The sequence below is a fragment of the Perissodus microlepis genome, chromosome 8 (assembly GCF_051167445.1).
Source record: "Perissodus microlepis isolate ML-2025 ecotype Zambia chromosome 8, ASM5116744v1, whole genome shotgun sequence".
NCBI classification, from domain to species: Eukaryota; Metazoa; Chordata; class Actinopteri; order Cichliformes; family Cichlidae; genus Perissodus; species Perissodus microlepis.
In genome coordinates, this window is record NC_140468.1 from 8928726 (window position 1) to 8947118 (window position 18393).

At 37.8% G+C, this 18393-nt stretch overlaps 1 protein-coding gene across 1 annotated transcript; it reads right to left on the reverse strand.

Moving 5' to 3' along the window:
* Positions 1-4351: 4351 nt before the first annotated feature.
* On the reverse strand, positions 4352-13921 carry LOC146381341 (5-hydroxytryptamine receptor 3A-like). The gene is made up of 11 exons (XM_084938664.1): positions 13882-13921; positions 12336-12404; positions 10239-10402; positions 9904-9948; positions 9657-9766; positions 8870-9039; positions 8584-8741; positions 6868-7078; positions 5259-5444; positions 5066-5127; positions 4352-4850 (listed from the first exon to the last, which is right to left on the reverse strand). The coding sequence occupies exons 1-11, from the start codon at positions 13919-13921 to the stop codon at positions 4605-4607; spliced, it is 1461 nt and encodes a 486-aa protein (XP_084794790.1). The 3' UTR covers positions 4352-4604.
* Positions 13922-18393: the final 4472 nt, after the last annotated feature.

Below are 18393 nucleotides of genomic sequence, written 5' to 3' on the forward strand. Positions count from 1 at the left end.
AACCTTTTAACAAGCCATGAAAAGCATGGGATCACAAATGTAACCCAGTAGGGGCTTGTGGTCAGAAAAAGGCCTGAATTGAGCATGTATATGTAATCAATTCTCTAATGAAATTATTGTAAATGTGAAGATCTGAGCAGACAATTAAATTTAAAAACAAGTCTTTCAGTTTTCTAAACACATAAGTTTCAGCAAGTTGTTATTGACTCAATACAGGCATAAACACTCAACCCAGAATTAAAACAATAACCTGGTTCAGTCTCCACGTATACTCACAGTCTACAATATTAGACAGATTGAGAAGAAAGACAAGAAGAAGAAAAAGAAGAAGTTTTGCAGGTTTTGTTTCATACTTCGCATTTGTTCAAAGATCGGAATATCTTCAGGCTTCTTTATCGCTGCAGAGTAATTAACTGAAAGAAGAACATGTGGGATGTTATTTTCCACATTTTTCAGTATATGGTATTTGGTAAGTGTTGGTTTAATTTATTTATCTGTTAGTAAATTTACCTTGGGAGGAGCAGCTATATTTTATGGCATCAAATCCATTTAAAATGCTCACAAGTACATGTGTACTTACTATTTCTTCTTTATTTAGTCAGGAAAATTATCCACAACAAAAACACCGCCTGACTAAAGAAATGGGAAAGTTTAATCATTACACAATATTTATATAATTAGATTCTTACATGGCATTCCAATTTCATGTAGCTCAGGACTGGAAGCATTTCCATCTGGCAAAAAAAACAAACAAATAAACAAACAATACACATCTCTTAGATTATTCATATTTTATCATCTGTTAATAACATCTAACTATTTTCTTATCCACTTGTACAATTCATTGTCACTATGGGGCTGGCAGGGTAGGGCACAGCTTGGAGAGGTTGCGAGCTCATCACAGGGCAAACACGTAGCGAAAAAGTTTTGAAGTGTTTGTTCTGTACCATAATCTTGTCTCTCTAAACTGGAGGCAGTTCCACCTGAAAGAAAGGAGTTTTTTAATACAAAAATGAAAAGCAAAATTTCCTACTTTAGTATTTTATCATCCAGGAAGGACAGTAAGATGACAATAGTTACAAATATCAACCATTTTGCCATTTTATGCAAGCCACAAAGAAAAGCTGCAATCATGACTGATCTGGGCTGCCTCTTTTACTGCCAGCCCAGATCAGCTAATTGCTCAGTTTATACCATTTATCCACTTGGCAAATCTTTTATATAATATTCTTTGAAAAGTAATAGTTTGTTTGAGCAGGAATTTAGCAACCAAAACTTGGCATGAAAGTTAATCATAGGCCTTTGTGTAAATATTGTCAGTAAATTATTCCAACTGGATACATCACAGAGATGCCTACAAGATGCTTAGAGAAGCAAGCATCTATGCTAGACTAAAATATTTATAACAAGTAAAAACAAACAGTGTTTCAATAAATTTAACACACATGCAGTACACAATAACGTCTCAGCTTACCTTTGAGGAGGAGTAGAAAAAAGAAACCCACAATTCTCATGGCTGTGAGTGCGTTAACCTCTCTATGTTGTCTGCAGATGCTGCACTAATGTCACTGCCCTCACTGGAAGAGGGCGGGGCAAATGTGAAGACTTACTGCACATCTATGTCCACATCAATTGTAAGAGCGTAATGGCTGCAGCATATTGGCAACCAGTAACACCAATGGTGCTGTTACAAAGTCAGTGAAAAAAAACTGCCTGAATGTGAAAGTAAATAAACAGAGCAAAATCAAAGCAAAATCAATATTTATTAGTAGAAATTAATAAAATGTGATAATCATTGTTTTGTACTAGTGCTGTATAAATTCCACTTAAGACGTGTGGACTACTCTAGGTTGTTGTGGTATCAAAGGGATGATTACCTTAAACAACTGAATATATTACAGATTTTAGAACTATTTAATGAGGAAATGATAAGAATCAGCAGAAAAATACTTTGCAAAAATATATTTTGATAGAAACTTGATTTTACTTTTTAGACTTTTTAGAAACTTTAGCTTCATCTTCCAGCAGAGGAAGATTTGAAGGGGGCAAACTCAAAAAGATAAAAAAGCGAATTAATTTCCCTCCACTTGATATTTGTTTATCATTGTTTGCATCTATTCCCAATTACCTTGTTGTAGTTAGTGTTAGTGTGACACACTAGGTGGTCTTCCACTTTTAACAGTCCAACATAATAGTTAAAGCTTCTCCTCTGTCTGCAATAAAGGTGGATGGAAAAGAAAGAAGGAGAAGTAAAATGCTTGGCTACAATCTCATCTCCATACAACTGGCCAGTCACTCTTTACAGTCACTTTGTTTGTTTGTTTACTACTATAAATTGATGCATGCTCAATAATCCTGCTTTCTTGACACTCTTCGGTGTACCCTTTCAAATAGTCTTAATATTTTTATTCTAGGACTGAAAAGTGTCAGTTACATGATTTACATTTTAAAATAATCTTTACTTATCTTATACTCGGTCTTGGGGCAGCCCTTCAGTTCACCACTGAATGTAACACCACTGTAATAATAATTATTGTCATAGTCCATGTGTGCAAATTCAGCAGTGGCTTTAGCACAGAGAGAAAGACAAAGTACATACTATGGAGAGAGTAGAGATAATTTATTGCAGTGACATATAAAGACATGGAAAGTGAAAAGCAGTGAAAACTAAAAACCAGAATAACTAAAGGTGTTTCAGGGTCACCTAATCCAGACCTAAATACAACTCAGCTCCTCTGGCCACTGCAGGTCTATGAGTTTCCACTGACCCATGTTAAGGATTTAAGAGGAGGATTAGGCACTACCTGCACAGATTGTATCAGCAGCATTGAACTTTATCGCAGCAAGAACAAGCTGAAAACGTCCCTTCACCTTGTGTTTTGGAAGAATTCATGGTCACCCTGCCAAGCAAGTGATGCTATACAGGGACTCCAGCAACAACAAAGTCTCTGCAGCAGGCATTGAGGTCAGAACCAGCTAAAAGTGGAAGACATGGGGCAGTCAACCAGGTTGAATTGTGGTTGCAGCACAAGCAAGTTTATGGGAAAAGTGGCATCAGGATGAGCAGGGTTTGGAAGCTTTCCAAGGCCTGGAAGATGAATTGGACACAAGCCAGGGCCTCATCATCACAGGCTGGCTGAGGGTGTCTGATGTCTCGATGACTCTGTCCAAGTTACATCAGAAGGTATATGTTATGTAACCAGAAATAGTCTGGTTGAAAACTGAAAGTTTTATCCTTTTGATAACAATTGAGAGTGTGTCATTTCTAGATTTAACTTTAACCTAACCCAGTAAACAGAAATCGAGGGAAATATGATCTCTCTTTTCTAGTCCATGTTAGTACACTTGCTACAGCAAGAAAAAAAAAACTGATTGAAAATCCAAGCCCTGCGACAGACTGGCGACCTGTCCAGGGTGTACCCCGCCTCTCGCCCTATGACAGCTGGGATAGGCTCCAGCGCCCCCCACGACCCTGAAAAGGATAAGCGGAAGCGAATGGATGGATGGATGGATGGAAAATCCAAGGCTTTTCAGGGAGTTTCTAGAACATCCAAATAATACAGAATTATGACAGTGTGGTCTAGAAGTGATTCATGGATGAACTAGGTTGAACTAGTATCATTCTGAGATAGAATGTTTCTAATTTTATTGATATGGCAGAGATGAAAGAAAACAGTTAGAAAGCAAAACTTTAAAGGATGTCCTGGGCAAAAATGACTCCAGGTTTCCTCACAGTGTAACTTTGAAGCCAAGGCAATCTCATCCACAAGAAGTACTGTATATGGCTAAATTCTCATTTTCAATATTTGGCTAAATCATTTTTCCAATCATATAATTAACCTTAACCCAGCAAGAAAAGCCATTATCACATAAAAATATGCATATACATACACATATACATATACAAACTAACATCCCATCAAATGACTTCCAGACTTACAGCAACAGATGTCACTTTACTAAAATTCTCATCAAAATAAATACACATTTTAAAAGAATGAAAAGTACAATATAGAGGAGTACCAGTCAAAATTCCAATGACCAAAATCATTGAGGTCAGACTGGGTTAGACCCAATGTGTACATATCAGCTTTCGGTACAACATGTTAAAAAAACAAAACAACTTACAGTTTAAAAATAAATATTTTAAAATAATATATCATATTAATCTAGCTGGTACATTTTAACTTTAACTGTAAAAAGCAATTAATAAATGTAACAAAGTTGGGACCAGTTTGAACTTTAGAAGCTTAAACATACACTAGATAGCAGACTGAGGATAAGACTTGTCCCCCAAGTTTTTGTAATAATGCTTTAAAAGTCAGTATTTTCTACAGTGGGTCATTTTAAATTTGATGATGCATAATAGATAACTAAACATAACTACATTATCAGTGTGGATCAGACTCCACGTTTACATCTTTGGATTACTTTGTAACATGCCAGTATGAACTCTCACCAGCCTACATTGCATCAATGACTGTTCTGTCTTCTTTGGTTTGAATACATGGAAACTACAGGTGTGAAAACAGACGGTACATAATGATTTCAAAATGTTTAACTTTGTTTTTAAACTAAGAATTTATTTATTGAGGGTTTTTCTTCTACCCATCATCATCTTCAGAACTGTTCCACATTATAAACATAACCCCTAAAAACAGAGTGACTGCTGAGACATAAAAAATCAAGAAAGCCCTGTTAATGATTTTAACCACTCTGGTCCAATAGCCTGACTTCATTTCTTCCTTCCTGTTACTGCTGAGTCGATTCATTGGTTTCTCAGTTGCCCCTGGTTCATCTGAAACTTTTTCCACAGCAAAGGACATGTCCGTCAGTTTACTGCTGCTCCCCTGAAAGCGGTTTTGGAGAAAGATAATTAACATTAGCAGTGCATATTTGCAGATGGTTTTTTCCCCACTCCATTTGGAACAAAGGAGATCATTCCAGATATACAAAAATGTTAAGAATAATCTCTTCCATGCAAACACAATGTCTGTTAAGATTTTTTTACACTTAAAAAATCAAAAATTTAAAAAATTCTTTAAAAGTGTAATATAATCCTCACCTCTTTGATCACCGATTGCATTTCTTCAGCAGGTGCATCACAGACAGATGCACAGTGACTATCTGGAAAAAACATATTAGACATAAAGATAAAGGCAACACAATTTAAATTTATATAAATAATTAGTTGTACAATGAACCATTATTAATGTGTCTTTGAGTATATAAACCATAACTATACATCCAAAATATACCTGAAATTTCAGAAATTTCAAGGTTTCTGTGTGGGTTGGATTTGTCACCACAGTTCACATCTGTGCTTTGGTCTCTACTAGTCTCATTATCTTGAGCTGCAGAGTCTTTCTCAATCAGATGCATCACCAAAATTGTCTCCAGGAGGCTGAGCAGCATCAGAGCAAATATCCCAATGCAGTAGACAGCTGAGGAGAGCAGGCTGTGTCATTAATGTGGATAAACAGTCATTGTAAAAAGAAAGTACATGGTTTTTAACTTCTAAGGTTTTACATACAGAGGTAATAAAAAGTAATGTGGTTCTTACCAGGTGCTAAAATTAGGTAAATGGTTCAGATGAACAATAATGCATGACATTTTACACTGCGTTGCAAAGTAAGATAAATACCCTACAATATTACAGAGGACACCCGAACAATCAGATAACCCCGTATGAGCAAGCACTTGGTGACAGTGGGAAGAAAAAACTTATTTTGTAAGAGGAGGAAACCAGGGAGGGGCAGTCATCTGCCACGACTGATTGAAGGTAAATTCAGACAAGAAGCAATTGCTGCTGCCCATCAGTCTGGGAAAAAAACTTTTTAAAGTCCAACTTTCTAAAGTAAGAAATGTTAATTACAAGTGGAAACATTTAAGATAATTGCCAGTGTTGCCAGGAGTGGATGTCCCAATTCATCCCGAGGTCAGACAATGTAGCGCTCAGAGAAACTGCCAAAACACCCAAGAATTACATCTCAGACTCAGTCACAGCCCTCAGTTAGCATGAGTTCATGGGAGTACAGTCAGAAAAAGACCAAACAAGCTTAGAATGGTTGCCAAGAGAAAGCCTGTTCATCTAAAGAAACCGCAAGACTTCTGGAACACCGTCCTTGGGCCAGTATAATCAAAGTGGAGATACTAAACATAATGCACAGCACTACATTTGGAAAATGAACAAACAGAGCATGTTAGTGTAAACATCTCATGTCAACTGTCAAGCACAGTGGAGGAATGATGATTCAGGCTTGTTTTGCAGCCACAGGACCTAGGTACCTTGTAGTCCTTGAGTCCACCATGAATTCCTCTGTATACCAAAGTATTATAGAGTCAAATATGAGATTATCTGTTTGACAGTTTGATCTTGTCTGAAACCGAATGATGACAGGACAATGATCCCAAGCATTTCTACAACAGAATGGGTGAAAAAGAATCAGTGCTACAATGTTCCAGTCAAAAACCTCAACCTGATTGAAATGCTGTGGCAAGACCTTAGGAGAACTATGCATAAATGAATGCCTGTAAACCTTAATGAAATAAAGCAATGATGTAAATAAATCAGCCAGAATTCCACCAAAATGATGTGAGAGACTGATAAAGTCAGAGAGAAAACAATTACTTTAAGGTCTGGCTGCTAAAGGGGGGACTACAAGCTACTGGCTTAGTTTCCTAGTTGAGTAGATAACTAATGACAGTGAAATATGTCATGTGTTGCTGTTCATCTGGGGTTCTAATTAACTTAATTTTACTAACTAATTTTTTCTTCTCTATCTTCTGATATGTAAATCCTTATAATTAACTGTGGCATGAATATACAACTGCTGTAACTATGTGCAGTTAAATACATTTCTTTACCTATGAGTGGAACCTTGTTTGAAGAACAGGGCAGAATGTCATTGAGGATAAGCTGCATCACTGTAACAGCCAGCAGGACGGTGACTTTGAAGCTGAGCTTCTCACCCCCAGTATCTGAGATGAGGAATGATGCCAAGTCCAGACACAAGAAGAAGAGGACTGGCAGAATGAAATTCACAATGTACAGGATAGACCTCCTCTTCATGGTAATCTGTGAAATTATGTTCAATTGGTTAATCAGATATATTGGTTATCCTCATATATTTTTGACTGTAACATGTTTACCCTGTATAAACTAGCTCTTTGTGGATTAGGGTTTTCCACCAGACTAAGAGTAGTGAATGTTAAGATTATCAGAAGGGGGAATTTAACAAAATTGTGCATATTAAATGATATACTATAGTGTCTAAATGTTTAAAATAACTACTGAGAAGCAGGCTTTTTTCAATCTGAACTCAATTATTCAATTACATCAAAAAAGCAGTTTTTCCATATTTATCTAGGGAAAATTAATCAGTTTTTCATGACAAAGAAACACCTCCATTTGTACTGGATAGTCTATATTTTGTGGACTTAAAAACTACATTCAACCACATCTTAAAGTTTCTTGTGGGGAAGCTGTTGGTTTACTTCTTGGTCTTTGTTCTTATCTTCGTTTATGTTAACTAGCTCTGGTGACTGATATAAGAAGATTTTGGGTACATGTGGGGAAATGAGCTTCATATGAAGGGTTACTAGGCTCAGCCTTACAGACAGACTAACAGACTGACTAACAACTTGCTCCTCCATGTAGCAAGTTGGGGTGATTTGGGAATCCGAACAGGGTGCTTAATTGATGCCTCCTAGGTGAGGTTTCTTGGGTAGAGCCTACTTGGAGGGGGCCCAGGCGGAGCCTCATGACATGCTGAAGAGCTCTCTCAGCTGTCCTGGGAACATCCTTTAGTGTTTCGCTGATTTCTAGTCTTTAACTTTTATTTCTGTGCCTTCCTTGTGTCCCCTGCGTTACTTCTAGTCATCCTTGTTTCTATGTTCGTGTATTTCCTCTTTCCTATTTCCTCATTACCTTCTGTGTGTATACATGGTCTATGTTTTCTTTTGTTCCTCGTTGGATCGTCTGTGTACCTCCCTCTGCATTTCCTCTGCATTTTGTCTGCTATTCTTCCACATTTCAGGTTTTTCTAGTTCTATATTTCAGGTTTTGTGTTTGAAGTTTCAAGTTTAGCTTTTCAAGTTTAGGTTTTTCTTAGTTTATCTCAGCTCCCCGTGGCCTTTTGTTTGCTTTGTGCAGCCGACAATAAAGACTTGCTTTTAAAAAAAAAATCCACCTCCATCTCTGTTTGTCTGCGCTTTGGTCCACACCTCATTCTCTCCACATGATCTGCCCTCACAAATCGTGACAGATATAAGGTAATTATAATTGTATATTGATGCATAAAAAAATAAGGTCAGCAAGTAGGGTTAAGATGTGAACCTGTGGTTTTTGCTACAAGACAAATCTATCAAGAAAATATAGAAGAATGTGTAAATAAACAGAAAAGGATGGTGTAAAATTCTTAAACAGATGAAGAAGAGCCTACATACCAAATGCACTGGTTTTTAGTTGGAACTATGGAGATGTATTTGAGCTAATTTTTCTGTGTAAAACAGACCCAGGCCTGTAACATAGGCAAACGGGACAGTTTCCATTGATGTGTCTCTGCTTGAAAAAATACTTACAGTATAAACAACAGAAGTTTGGTTGAAGTTCAAGCGGTTGGTTTTGTTGGTGACTATCATGTTGATGAACAGCCACTCGTACTGTGTGTGCATCACTTCCCGAGACAACCGTGTGATCAAAGTGTTGTTTTCCTGGTAGTGTAACTGTATATCTTCATCTGAAGTAAATATAAAAATAACTGTGACCAACTCAAACATGAAGAAATATGTTGTATCTAATGTATATTGTACCTATATGATATCTGATGGTGTGAGTTCACCTAAACAAAACATGTTATGGACTCACCAGTGTGCAGGATAGACTTGAACGAAAGGTTGCAGCTCTGAATATCGAAGGGAAATTTGTAAACATGCATTTTGCAGGTGCTTAGCACAACCTGGTCATTTCTGAATTCAACCCAGCCAGCTGAGCTAATGCTGAGATAGGGACTCGGAGTAGCTTTGTCCTTCTCTGTCCTGTAAGAAAGCAAATATGGGACAAATGAGATCACTTGTAGTTTACCATTTTACAGACCATGAAAAACAAGTAACATTGTGGTGTGAGATGCAGTTTACAATGTAAAGCTCCAGGAGGCAAATCTAAAGATCTAATAAAAAACCCAACAAACACAAACTAGATCAATAGAACAATACACAATTTTTTTCTGGTTGCCAGGGTGTCACTGACTGGTACTAAGATCTGGATAAGGAGTTGTGAGTTAATCACTTTAAACTATAGGCTAATTGCCGAAAGGGGTGTCAGGGTAACATATACCATTTTGAAAAGTTGTTATTTTTGTCAATTTGCACGTACAGCATGCAAGTAGGCCAAAGAACAGGCTTAAGCATATCTACACAAGACACAAGCTATTAGTTTGGACCAAATTAATATTTCAAATAATAGTTTTTATACAATCTGGTATTGTCCATATTCTAGATTCAGTATGCAGCTTAATGAATGTTGTTTGTTGTTTTATACAAGTGAATCAATAATGGTTTAGCTTTGTTGACATTTTTAAAAATAAATGAATGTTCTCTCATTACTGCATGTGGATCTGTCAGTGTGAGTGCATGTGCAAATATATTACACTTACATCTCTTCAATTGTTATGTCTGGTATCCACAAATATCCGGTAGGGACAGTTATGTATTTAAGTCCACAGAACTGATATGGGTCCCACCAAATGTACTCATTTTTCCATTTCTACCCATGAAGATGTACCAGATATATAAGAGAAGAAATACAGAAAGACAGGGCAAATAGACACGTTTTCAAATAAATAATTTGAATTTCCACATTTCAGTGAAATGTTGTGTATTTTAAAAGAAGAGAATACTGACCAAAGAAACCCAAATGTAAGAAATTAAAGTCTGGTCAATTTCCCTCTGTCAGCAAAGAAGTCACAAGTCACAAGTCAAGCTTAATAAAATACAATATACATACAAATATAAGTTATTGCTTATGAAAATACTTTTCTTTTAATTGTACCGCAGTGGTCCCAAATACAATACAACATGTATGCAAAGCTTTCCGGCTGCCCATTTAACTGTTAAATGGCTGCATGGAAAATACACACATCACATTTATTTTTTAATAAATGTCATTTGTCAAATTAATACGTTAATTAAAGAAAAAAAAAAATCATTAAAAAAAACTCTAAAGAAGTACAACTTACCATATCTAAGATGGCATAGATTTTCATTTCAAGCACTACTGTCAAAGGGTGAGTGTGGTGTCTAACGGGCCGGCTCATGGTGTACTTATTATTGTCTTTAGTCAAGTTCAGGTGGTTTGCAACAGCCAGGAAAATGCAAAGTTCATCAATTTCTACTTTTTTATCTGAAATCAGATTAGATTTTGTATTAGTGAGGCAATGAGAGGAATGCATAAAAAAATGGAAACTTGAACACACTCAATTATGCTTTTCAATAAGAACTGCAGTGTCCTGGTGATTATCCAGGCTTTAAAATTGATATATGTTCTCTTCAGATCTGCTGAACATACGTTGTATTAAACATGACAAACACAGTAATCTCTGTGGGTAGATATTGACTGCTTCAGAAACCTTTTATCAATCTATTAAAAGCACTGACTCACAAATGAAAGCCGATATCCTGATTTTTGTGGCCACTAAAAGGCTTGGGTTGCAGGATGTGTCTCATCAGTTCTCTAATTACATTATTTGAAATATAAAGATCTATACATACATTCAGAAAGGGTTTGTTAATAATCTATTTATTATTAATATTAAAATTAATATCAGGAACTCAATACTATACACAACGAAACCCTGGCATAATAATTAAATTGCGTTGAGGCTGAACAAAAGTCTTGTTTCATGGCCTCACCATATTCCCCCCCCCCCCCCCCCCCAGCTACTGTCAGAGCTGCCCCCCGTCCGCCTGCTATTAGTACCATCTTACAGCTGCAGCTTCTTACAGCTGCTTCAGCAATGGAATTGTGAACATTGTCCACTCACAGACGATGTCTCTGTTGGATTGGTATCAAAGTGTTGTGAGTCTTGGGGTCTTGCGACCCTCATAATAAGTTTTGGAGTGCCAGGAGTCTCCTGCATTCTTCCCCACCTCATCCAACTGAACACCAGGTGGTGACTGTTTGACAGCTCAGCTTGTCTCTCTAACCAAGTCCAAGAAATGTGGTTGCTGGACTGATGAAATTATTACTAAATCAATCAGCAACCTGTGAACTTAGGAACACACTTATGCTCAAACATGTTTAGTCCATAGACTAAGTTGATCTGATAGGTTAGTCCTAATAGGGTAACCTCATATTCATAGGTGGACTAACTATGGCCAAACCATAGTTAGTCCATAAGGTAAATATGGACTAGTCCAGTGTTTCCTACACTTTTGGAGCCACAGCACATATTTCACATTAGAAAAATCACACGGCACCCCACCAAACAAAAATGTTACAAAAAGCATATTGATAATTTTTCCACGTGCACCAGGTATAGTGGAATTGGCTTGGCTTGTCCCCAGTATATCTTTTTTGCTTTCTTCAAACCACTACCCATGCTAGGACCTTCATCTGGGTCTGAATTATCTCCAGGACCCAGGTCAGACTGACTACTTTTTTCTTTTCAAATATTTATCTATTGATATTACGCGCTGTCATCTCACTCACAGGATGACTATTATGTAATTTCTACCTTGTCTTTTTCCGTTTTACTGTAAGTTGGCAACCCATTTAATTGGAGCAAGAAGTTATACTGCCCTTCCACAGCAAACCTGATCATTTCTCTTGGCACACCTCTGTACCGTGGCACAGTGGTTGGGAAACATTGGACTAGTCTATGGACCAACTATGGTTAGTCCATAGAGTAAGTTAGTCTTCTTGGTTAGTCCTCTGACTAACTTTGGTTATTCCATAACCCCTGGGGAAAACCCCAACATACTGGCAGCAAACAAACATACCTCTCACCAAGGGCGACTCCACATTGGAAACATAAACTAGACAGCTCCAGATTGCTTCCAGAGCCGAAGTTGTGTACTGAGGTGAGCCTGACTATATCTAGTCACCGTCTCTCAACCTTTTCATTAGGTCAGGCTCCTTTCTCACATGAGTGCTGATGTTTCATGTTCCAGGAACTAACAACAAGCCAAACTGCCAGGATCTCTGCCCTGCACTGCCACTGAACACTTATTGCACCTGACCTATATGGTGCCTCCTGCGGGTGATCAGCCTACAAGAGAAAAATATAAATGCACACATCTATAACTTCTGTGAACTCAAAGTTAGTTTTACTTACCTCTGGTTATGGTCTCATTGGGCATCAGTTGAGCATCATCTTGTAGCTCTAAAGTGGAGGTATTTCCACCTGAAAGAAAATAGTAAACCTGTTTTTTTTAATGTAACTACTGTGTTGCAGTATATATTATGTCATCTTTTAACACTATTTATTTTAAATTTCCACAGATAATCTTCACAAGAGGTATGGGCTATTAAATGTTAAAAAATCACCTCAAGAATTACCCTCTTAATGTTCCCGCAGTGTTTTTGCATGCCTGAGCTGGATCCAGACTGGAATAGCAACATGAGCCTGCCCTCCAGCGGGCATACCAGTTACATGATGAATGGTAGAAATTTGGTGTTATGTGGATCTATTTGTATTCAGCAGTGGTGAGCTGACTTTTATTTATCAAAAGTTAGTTAATCTGACCTCTGCTCATAGCATGGTTCTGAAACAACTCAGCCGTAGAAGAGCTAGACTCTCAGACACTCAGCATTTCCTCTCTCCTATTATCTCCTATTTCTAGTATAAAGCTTCTGTACTAATCACTGTTTGACCATAAGGCTGTTGCTAAAGCTCACTTGGCACCCAAAATCGTCAGACAAAGACTGAAGTTTAGTTTTACATTGCACCATCAGATGTGCAGCTGGATGTACTGGAGACTCAAGTAAAGAGAACAGTTCAGCTGTCAGCTAACTGGTGGTAAGTAAAAAATGCTGGATAGGCCCGAAATGCCTAAATGTGCAAAGGATATACACAAAAGGGCTCACAAAAAAAACCAAGAAGGTACAAATGGGGAAAACATGCAAGAATGTAACAAAATACATACTTTTGGCTAGATTTCAATCAATATGAGACCTGGCAACATCGATAAATCCTTGCTTGGCTTCCCTGAGTCTCACTTCTGGTTTCCAATTACTGCAAAGATTAACTCCTAATGTTCCTCTGTACCAGCCCAAGTGTTCAGTCCAGCCTGCACCGTCCCAGCTCATCTCCAGTCACAGATTCTCCTGTTTTCTTTTAGCGATAATAAAGACTGAAATAACATGTTTCGTGATCTCCTTCTCAGTTTCTGGGTTCTTCAACCATGGCCAGGATGTTTTTAATTAGTTAGAATTTTTTCACAATGTTTTTTGTGTTTTATAATTATTTGAGAAAAGTAGGAAGATTATTTGGACAGTAGGTTTTATATCAGAGTTTCATATCAAGCAGATTAAGCAGGAGAGCTTCTATTCAAACTAAATAAATGTTTCTATGGAGAAAAAAAGAAAAGAATAAAACTTTCTTGGTGAAGCTGAGTATCTGAATGTTACCACCTCATTATTATGTTGTCCTGATCCTCCTAATAACCAATTAAAATTGTGTTAAAGAATGAAGCTCACAATACAACAGATTTAGTAAATTGAAGCATTTAATTAACGGTTGTCAGCTGGTAGCTACTAGATGGTAACATAAGCCATTGTCTTACACTGAAAAAGATTTTATTGGTCAAAAGCAAAAACAGTGTTTCTTAATTGAATTAAATGATAAGCTGCATGCATTTTACAGAAATAGTGAAACTTACCTTTGAGGATGAGGAGAAAGAAGAGAGATACAATCATCATAGCTGTGAGAGATCAATGAGCCCTGTCATGCTCAATGTGCTGTCTGGAGAGGCTTCCTGTTCTGCTAATGTCACTGCCACATACTGGAAAGGGGGGAGGGCAAATGTAATCACCAACTGTGTGCCTACCACATCCATCCTTAGAGAGTAATCACCATCAACAATCAAAACAGCAGCAACTGCCAACCTTTGCTGTTACAAAGTCAGTGAACAGCACTGCCTGTAGCAAACACTGAAACATTTTTTTTTACATTTTAAAGATAAAAAACCAAAAAAAAAGTGTAACTGAGACCCAGCAGAGCCGTTGTTGTAGCTTCTTTCATGACAAACCACCCATGTCTTGTGAGCCACAGTCTTTTTTAGCCTCCCTGTACTCCAAACAGGTACAGAGGATGGCTTTAACAATCCTTAAAAATGGTTCCCATCCTCTAAGGGGTGAATTTCAGCTTCTTTCCTCAGGACGGAGGTTTCTATTTCCAAGCTGCAAGACAAAGCGTTATAAAAACAGCTTTGTCCCTGTTGCTGTCACTGAATTAAATAAGAACTGTTTTTGTTTTTGATTCGAAACATTTAAATTACTATACAGTGGGGCAAAAAAGTATTTAGTCAGCCACCGATTGTGCAAGTTCCCCCACTTAAAATGATGACAGAGGTCAGTAATTTGCACCAGAGGTACACTCTAACTGTGAGAGACAGAATGTGAAAAAAAAATCCATGAATCCACATGGTAGGATTTGTAAAGAATTTATTCATAAATCAGGGTGGAAAATAAGTATTTGGTCACCTCAAACAAGGAAAATCTCTGGCTCTCACAGACCTGTAACGTCTTCTGTAAGAAGCTTTTCTGTCCCCCACTCGTTACCTGTATGAATGGCACCTGTTTGAACTCATCATCTGTATAAAAGACACCTGTCCACAGCCTCAAACAGTCAGACTCCAAACTCCGCCATGGCCAAGACCAAAGAGCTTTCGAAGGACACCAGAAAAAGTATTGTAGACCTGCACCAGACTGGGAAGAGTGAATCTACAATAGGCAAGCAGCTTGGTGTGAAAAAATCAACTGTGGGAGCAATCATCAGAAAATGGAAGACATACAAGACCACTGATAATCTCCCTCGATCTGGGGCTCCACGCAAGATCTCATCCTGTGGGGTCAAAATGATCATGAGAACGGTGAGCAAAGATCCCAGAACCACACGGGGGGACCTGGTGAATGACCTGCAGAGAGCTGGGACCACAGTAACAAAGGCCACCATCAGTAACACACTACAACGGCAGGGAATCAAATCCCGCAGTGCCAGACGTGTTCCGCTGCTGAAGCCAGTGCATGTCCAGGCCCGTCTGAAGTTTGCCAGAGAGCACATGGATGATACAGCAGAGGATTGGGAGACTGTCATGTGGTCAGATGAAACCAAAGTAGAACTTTTTGGTATAAACTCAACTCGTCGTGTTTGGAGGAAGAAGAATACTGAGTTGCATCCCAAGAACACCATACCTACTGTGAAGCATGGGGGTGGAAACATCATGCTATGGGGCTGTTTTTCTGCCAAGGGGACAGGACGACTGATCCGTGTTAAGGACAGAATGAATGGGGCCATATATCGTGATATTTTGAGCCAAAACCTCCTTCCATCAGTGAGAACTTTGAAGATGAAACGAGGCTGGGTCTTCTAACATGACAATGATCCAAAACACACCGCCCGGGCAACAAAGGAGTGGCTCCGTAAGAAGCATTTGAAAGTCCTGGAGTGGCCTAGCCAGTCTCCAGACCTCAACCCCATAGAAAATCTGTGGCGGGAGTTGAAAGTCCGTGTTGCTCGGCGACAGCCCCAAAACATCACTGCTCTCGAGAAGATCTGCATGGAGGAATGGGCCAAAATACCAGCTACTGTGTGTGCAAACCTGGTAAAGACCTATAGTAAACGTTTGACCTCTGTTATTGCCAACAAAGGTTATGTTACAAAGTATTGAGTTGTATTTTTGTTATTGACCAAATACTTATTTTCCACCCTGATAAATTCTTTACAAATCCTACCATGTGGATTCATGGATTTTTTTTTTTTTTTTTTTTTTTTTTTTTTTCTTTCACATTCTGTCTCTCACAGTTGAAGTGTACCTCTGGTGCAAATTACTGACCTCTGTCATCATTTTAGGTGGGGGAACTTGCACAGTCGGTGGCTGACTAAATACTTTTTTGCCCCACTGTATATGTTCTACAGTTAGGTTTATATTTTTTTTTATTAGGTATGTGTGTTTTTGAAGGGATGCCAAATGCTATCATTTTTCTGTAAAGCAAATTTACCTTGCCTATGGGTATAAATACAGTTACCTTGAAACACACAAACACAACTAACTGGTTCTTTAGCACGTTTCTCTGAGAGCTTAACGCACTTTTTTATACAACTTGCCTCATTTACCCTTTCATATAAGCACTTTTTTAAAAATCCTTTTCATATGTAAGTGATTTCTATCTTGTCCAAGGATGTTTGGCATGCAGACTGGAGCAGACAGGGGTCAAACCACCAACTTTCCAACTAGTAGGTGATCTGCTCTACATCCTGAGCCACAGCAACGCCAACCCCAACATACTCACAATCACACATAAAAAAACCACAGCAAGATTTTTGTGAAGTTTGTACATCCATTTTTCCCCTCTTAGCTGTGCTGAGTAGTTGATCTACATAACAAATGAGCAAATTATGTTTTTCAACATTTGAAACTGACATTTTTTTTTCTGCTAAACTGATTGCACACTTGTTGGAAGCTGTTGGAAACCCTTTAATGAAGACTTGTTGACCTGAATTAGAGGTAAAAAAAATTGTTAATTGTCAGTCATTTAGTCATTAAAGGGAAATAGGAATAGGGGTTAAACTCCTGGTCCTGATTTGAAAGTTAATGGACCGAAATGCAACAACCAGGCTTTCCTTTTTTTTTTTTTTTTTTTTTTAGCAGCCAGATTAATCTATTTTGGACCAGCTGAAGGGAAGCTGGGAAAAGCTTAACTATGTGATTTTTTTGCTGGCTTCCTTAGCCTCTTGACATTTTTGCCACATTCAAAGTTTAATAAAGTTAAACATCCAATTTTTGATGATAATTAAACATTCACTGAGGTAAGATACCTTTTTTAGTTTGTTAGGTGAAGCATACTAATAAAACGTATAAGGAGGTGGCTCAAATGTAAAATATAAATAAAAAAAAGAACTGGTCTATGGTTTGACCCTAGACTAGTCCCATCTGCAAATTCTTCAACTTATATTTGTGATTCCAATATAATCATAGAAGAAGTTATAGAAATGCTGAGCGGAAATGGGAAGCAAACTTCCATGATCATTACCTTTACATGGAGAGAACTTTATAATTCAAATAGTCAGTTGGTTGTGCAACAAACACACAAAGATATACAAAAGAAAAAATAAAAAGCTTTTTAATGTTTATTCCAACAGGATACAGATGTAAATGAAAGATATACAACACTCATGGACTGCATTGCTTTATAATGCCATGCATATAATGTGATGTGAACTAAAGTTACAATGAATAAATGTGAGTTCAAAGTGGACCGAAATATGAGGTCCATCACACAGTACAAAAGTTATAAAGTGTAGGAAAAGGGGTCTAAATTAGGGCTGGGTATCGTCACTGATTTCTAGAATCGATTCAATTCCGATTCACAAGGTCCCGAATCGAATCGATTCGATCCGCGATTTGATTCAGTTCAATTCAATTTGATTCGTTTCGATTTGAGTCGGGAAATTTTGCCTCAGACAGTCAGAAATATTATAATTCAGATCATGCATCGGTACATTTCCATATCTTTATATCTATAATAAGAAAGCTGACACTTGCGAGACTTTATGAAAGGTGTAAGCATCACAGCAGAAGCCTTTGTGTCAAAGTAGCTGAGGAAAAAACACAGAAAAACATGAAGGCGATTTTCCAGGCCTCGGATTTTATAAAAATATTCTGCAGTAGATCAAAAACCAAAGAAAAATGTTAATCAACATATGAACATTACCTGATGCTGCTGAAGTGAAGCAGCATCAGAGACACAGCTAAGCATTTTGCAATTTTGCATACATTTAAAAAGATTAAATTTGTTCAGTAGCCTATTGAACAGGAGAAATTAGGCTTTCTTTTCAGAAGAAAGTAAAAGGAAAAAAAACAGCGGCCGACAGTGCTGTAAACAACGGTAGACTTGTGCATAACAAGCAAGCGAATAATGCAGAAAACAGAAACTGTTCTTGAAGTATACAGAGAGAGAGCGAGAGAGAGAGAGAGAGAGAGAGAGACCTGTGCATGAAGTGTCATTTTATCCTGGTGGAAGCAAAACAGCAAAAGTCAGAGGGAGTTCATGACAATGTTTATGTGAAGCGTAGTTTGGGTCTTCTTTTGCTGCTGGTTCAGTCAATATTGTTTGGAGAGAGATAAAACTTGCAGCTTCAGAATCTAGCGCTAAACAAAAGGCACGGACCG

Coding starts and splice junctions, on each gene's coding strand:
- LOC146381341 (XM_084938664.1), bottom strand. CDS start 13,921: ATGATGATTGTATCTCTCTTCTTTCTCCTCATCCTCAAAG. Junction 8,742..8,869: donor CAAGTCTATCCTGCACACTG/GTGAGTCCATAA, acceptor TATTTACTTCAG/ATGAAGATATACAGTTACAC. Junction 7,079..8,583: donor AAACTTCTGTTGTTTATACT/GTAAGTATTTTT, acceptor ATAATTTCACAG/ATTACCATGAAGAGGAGGTC.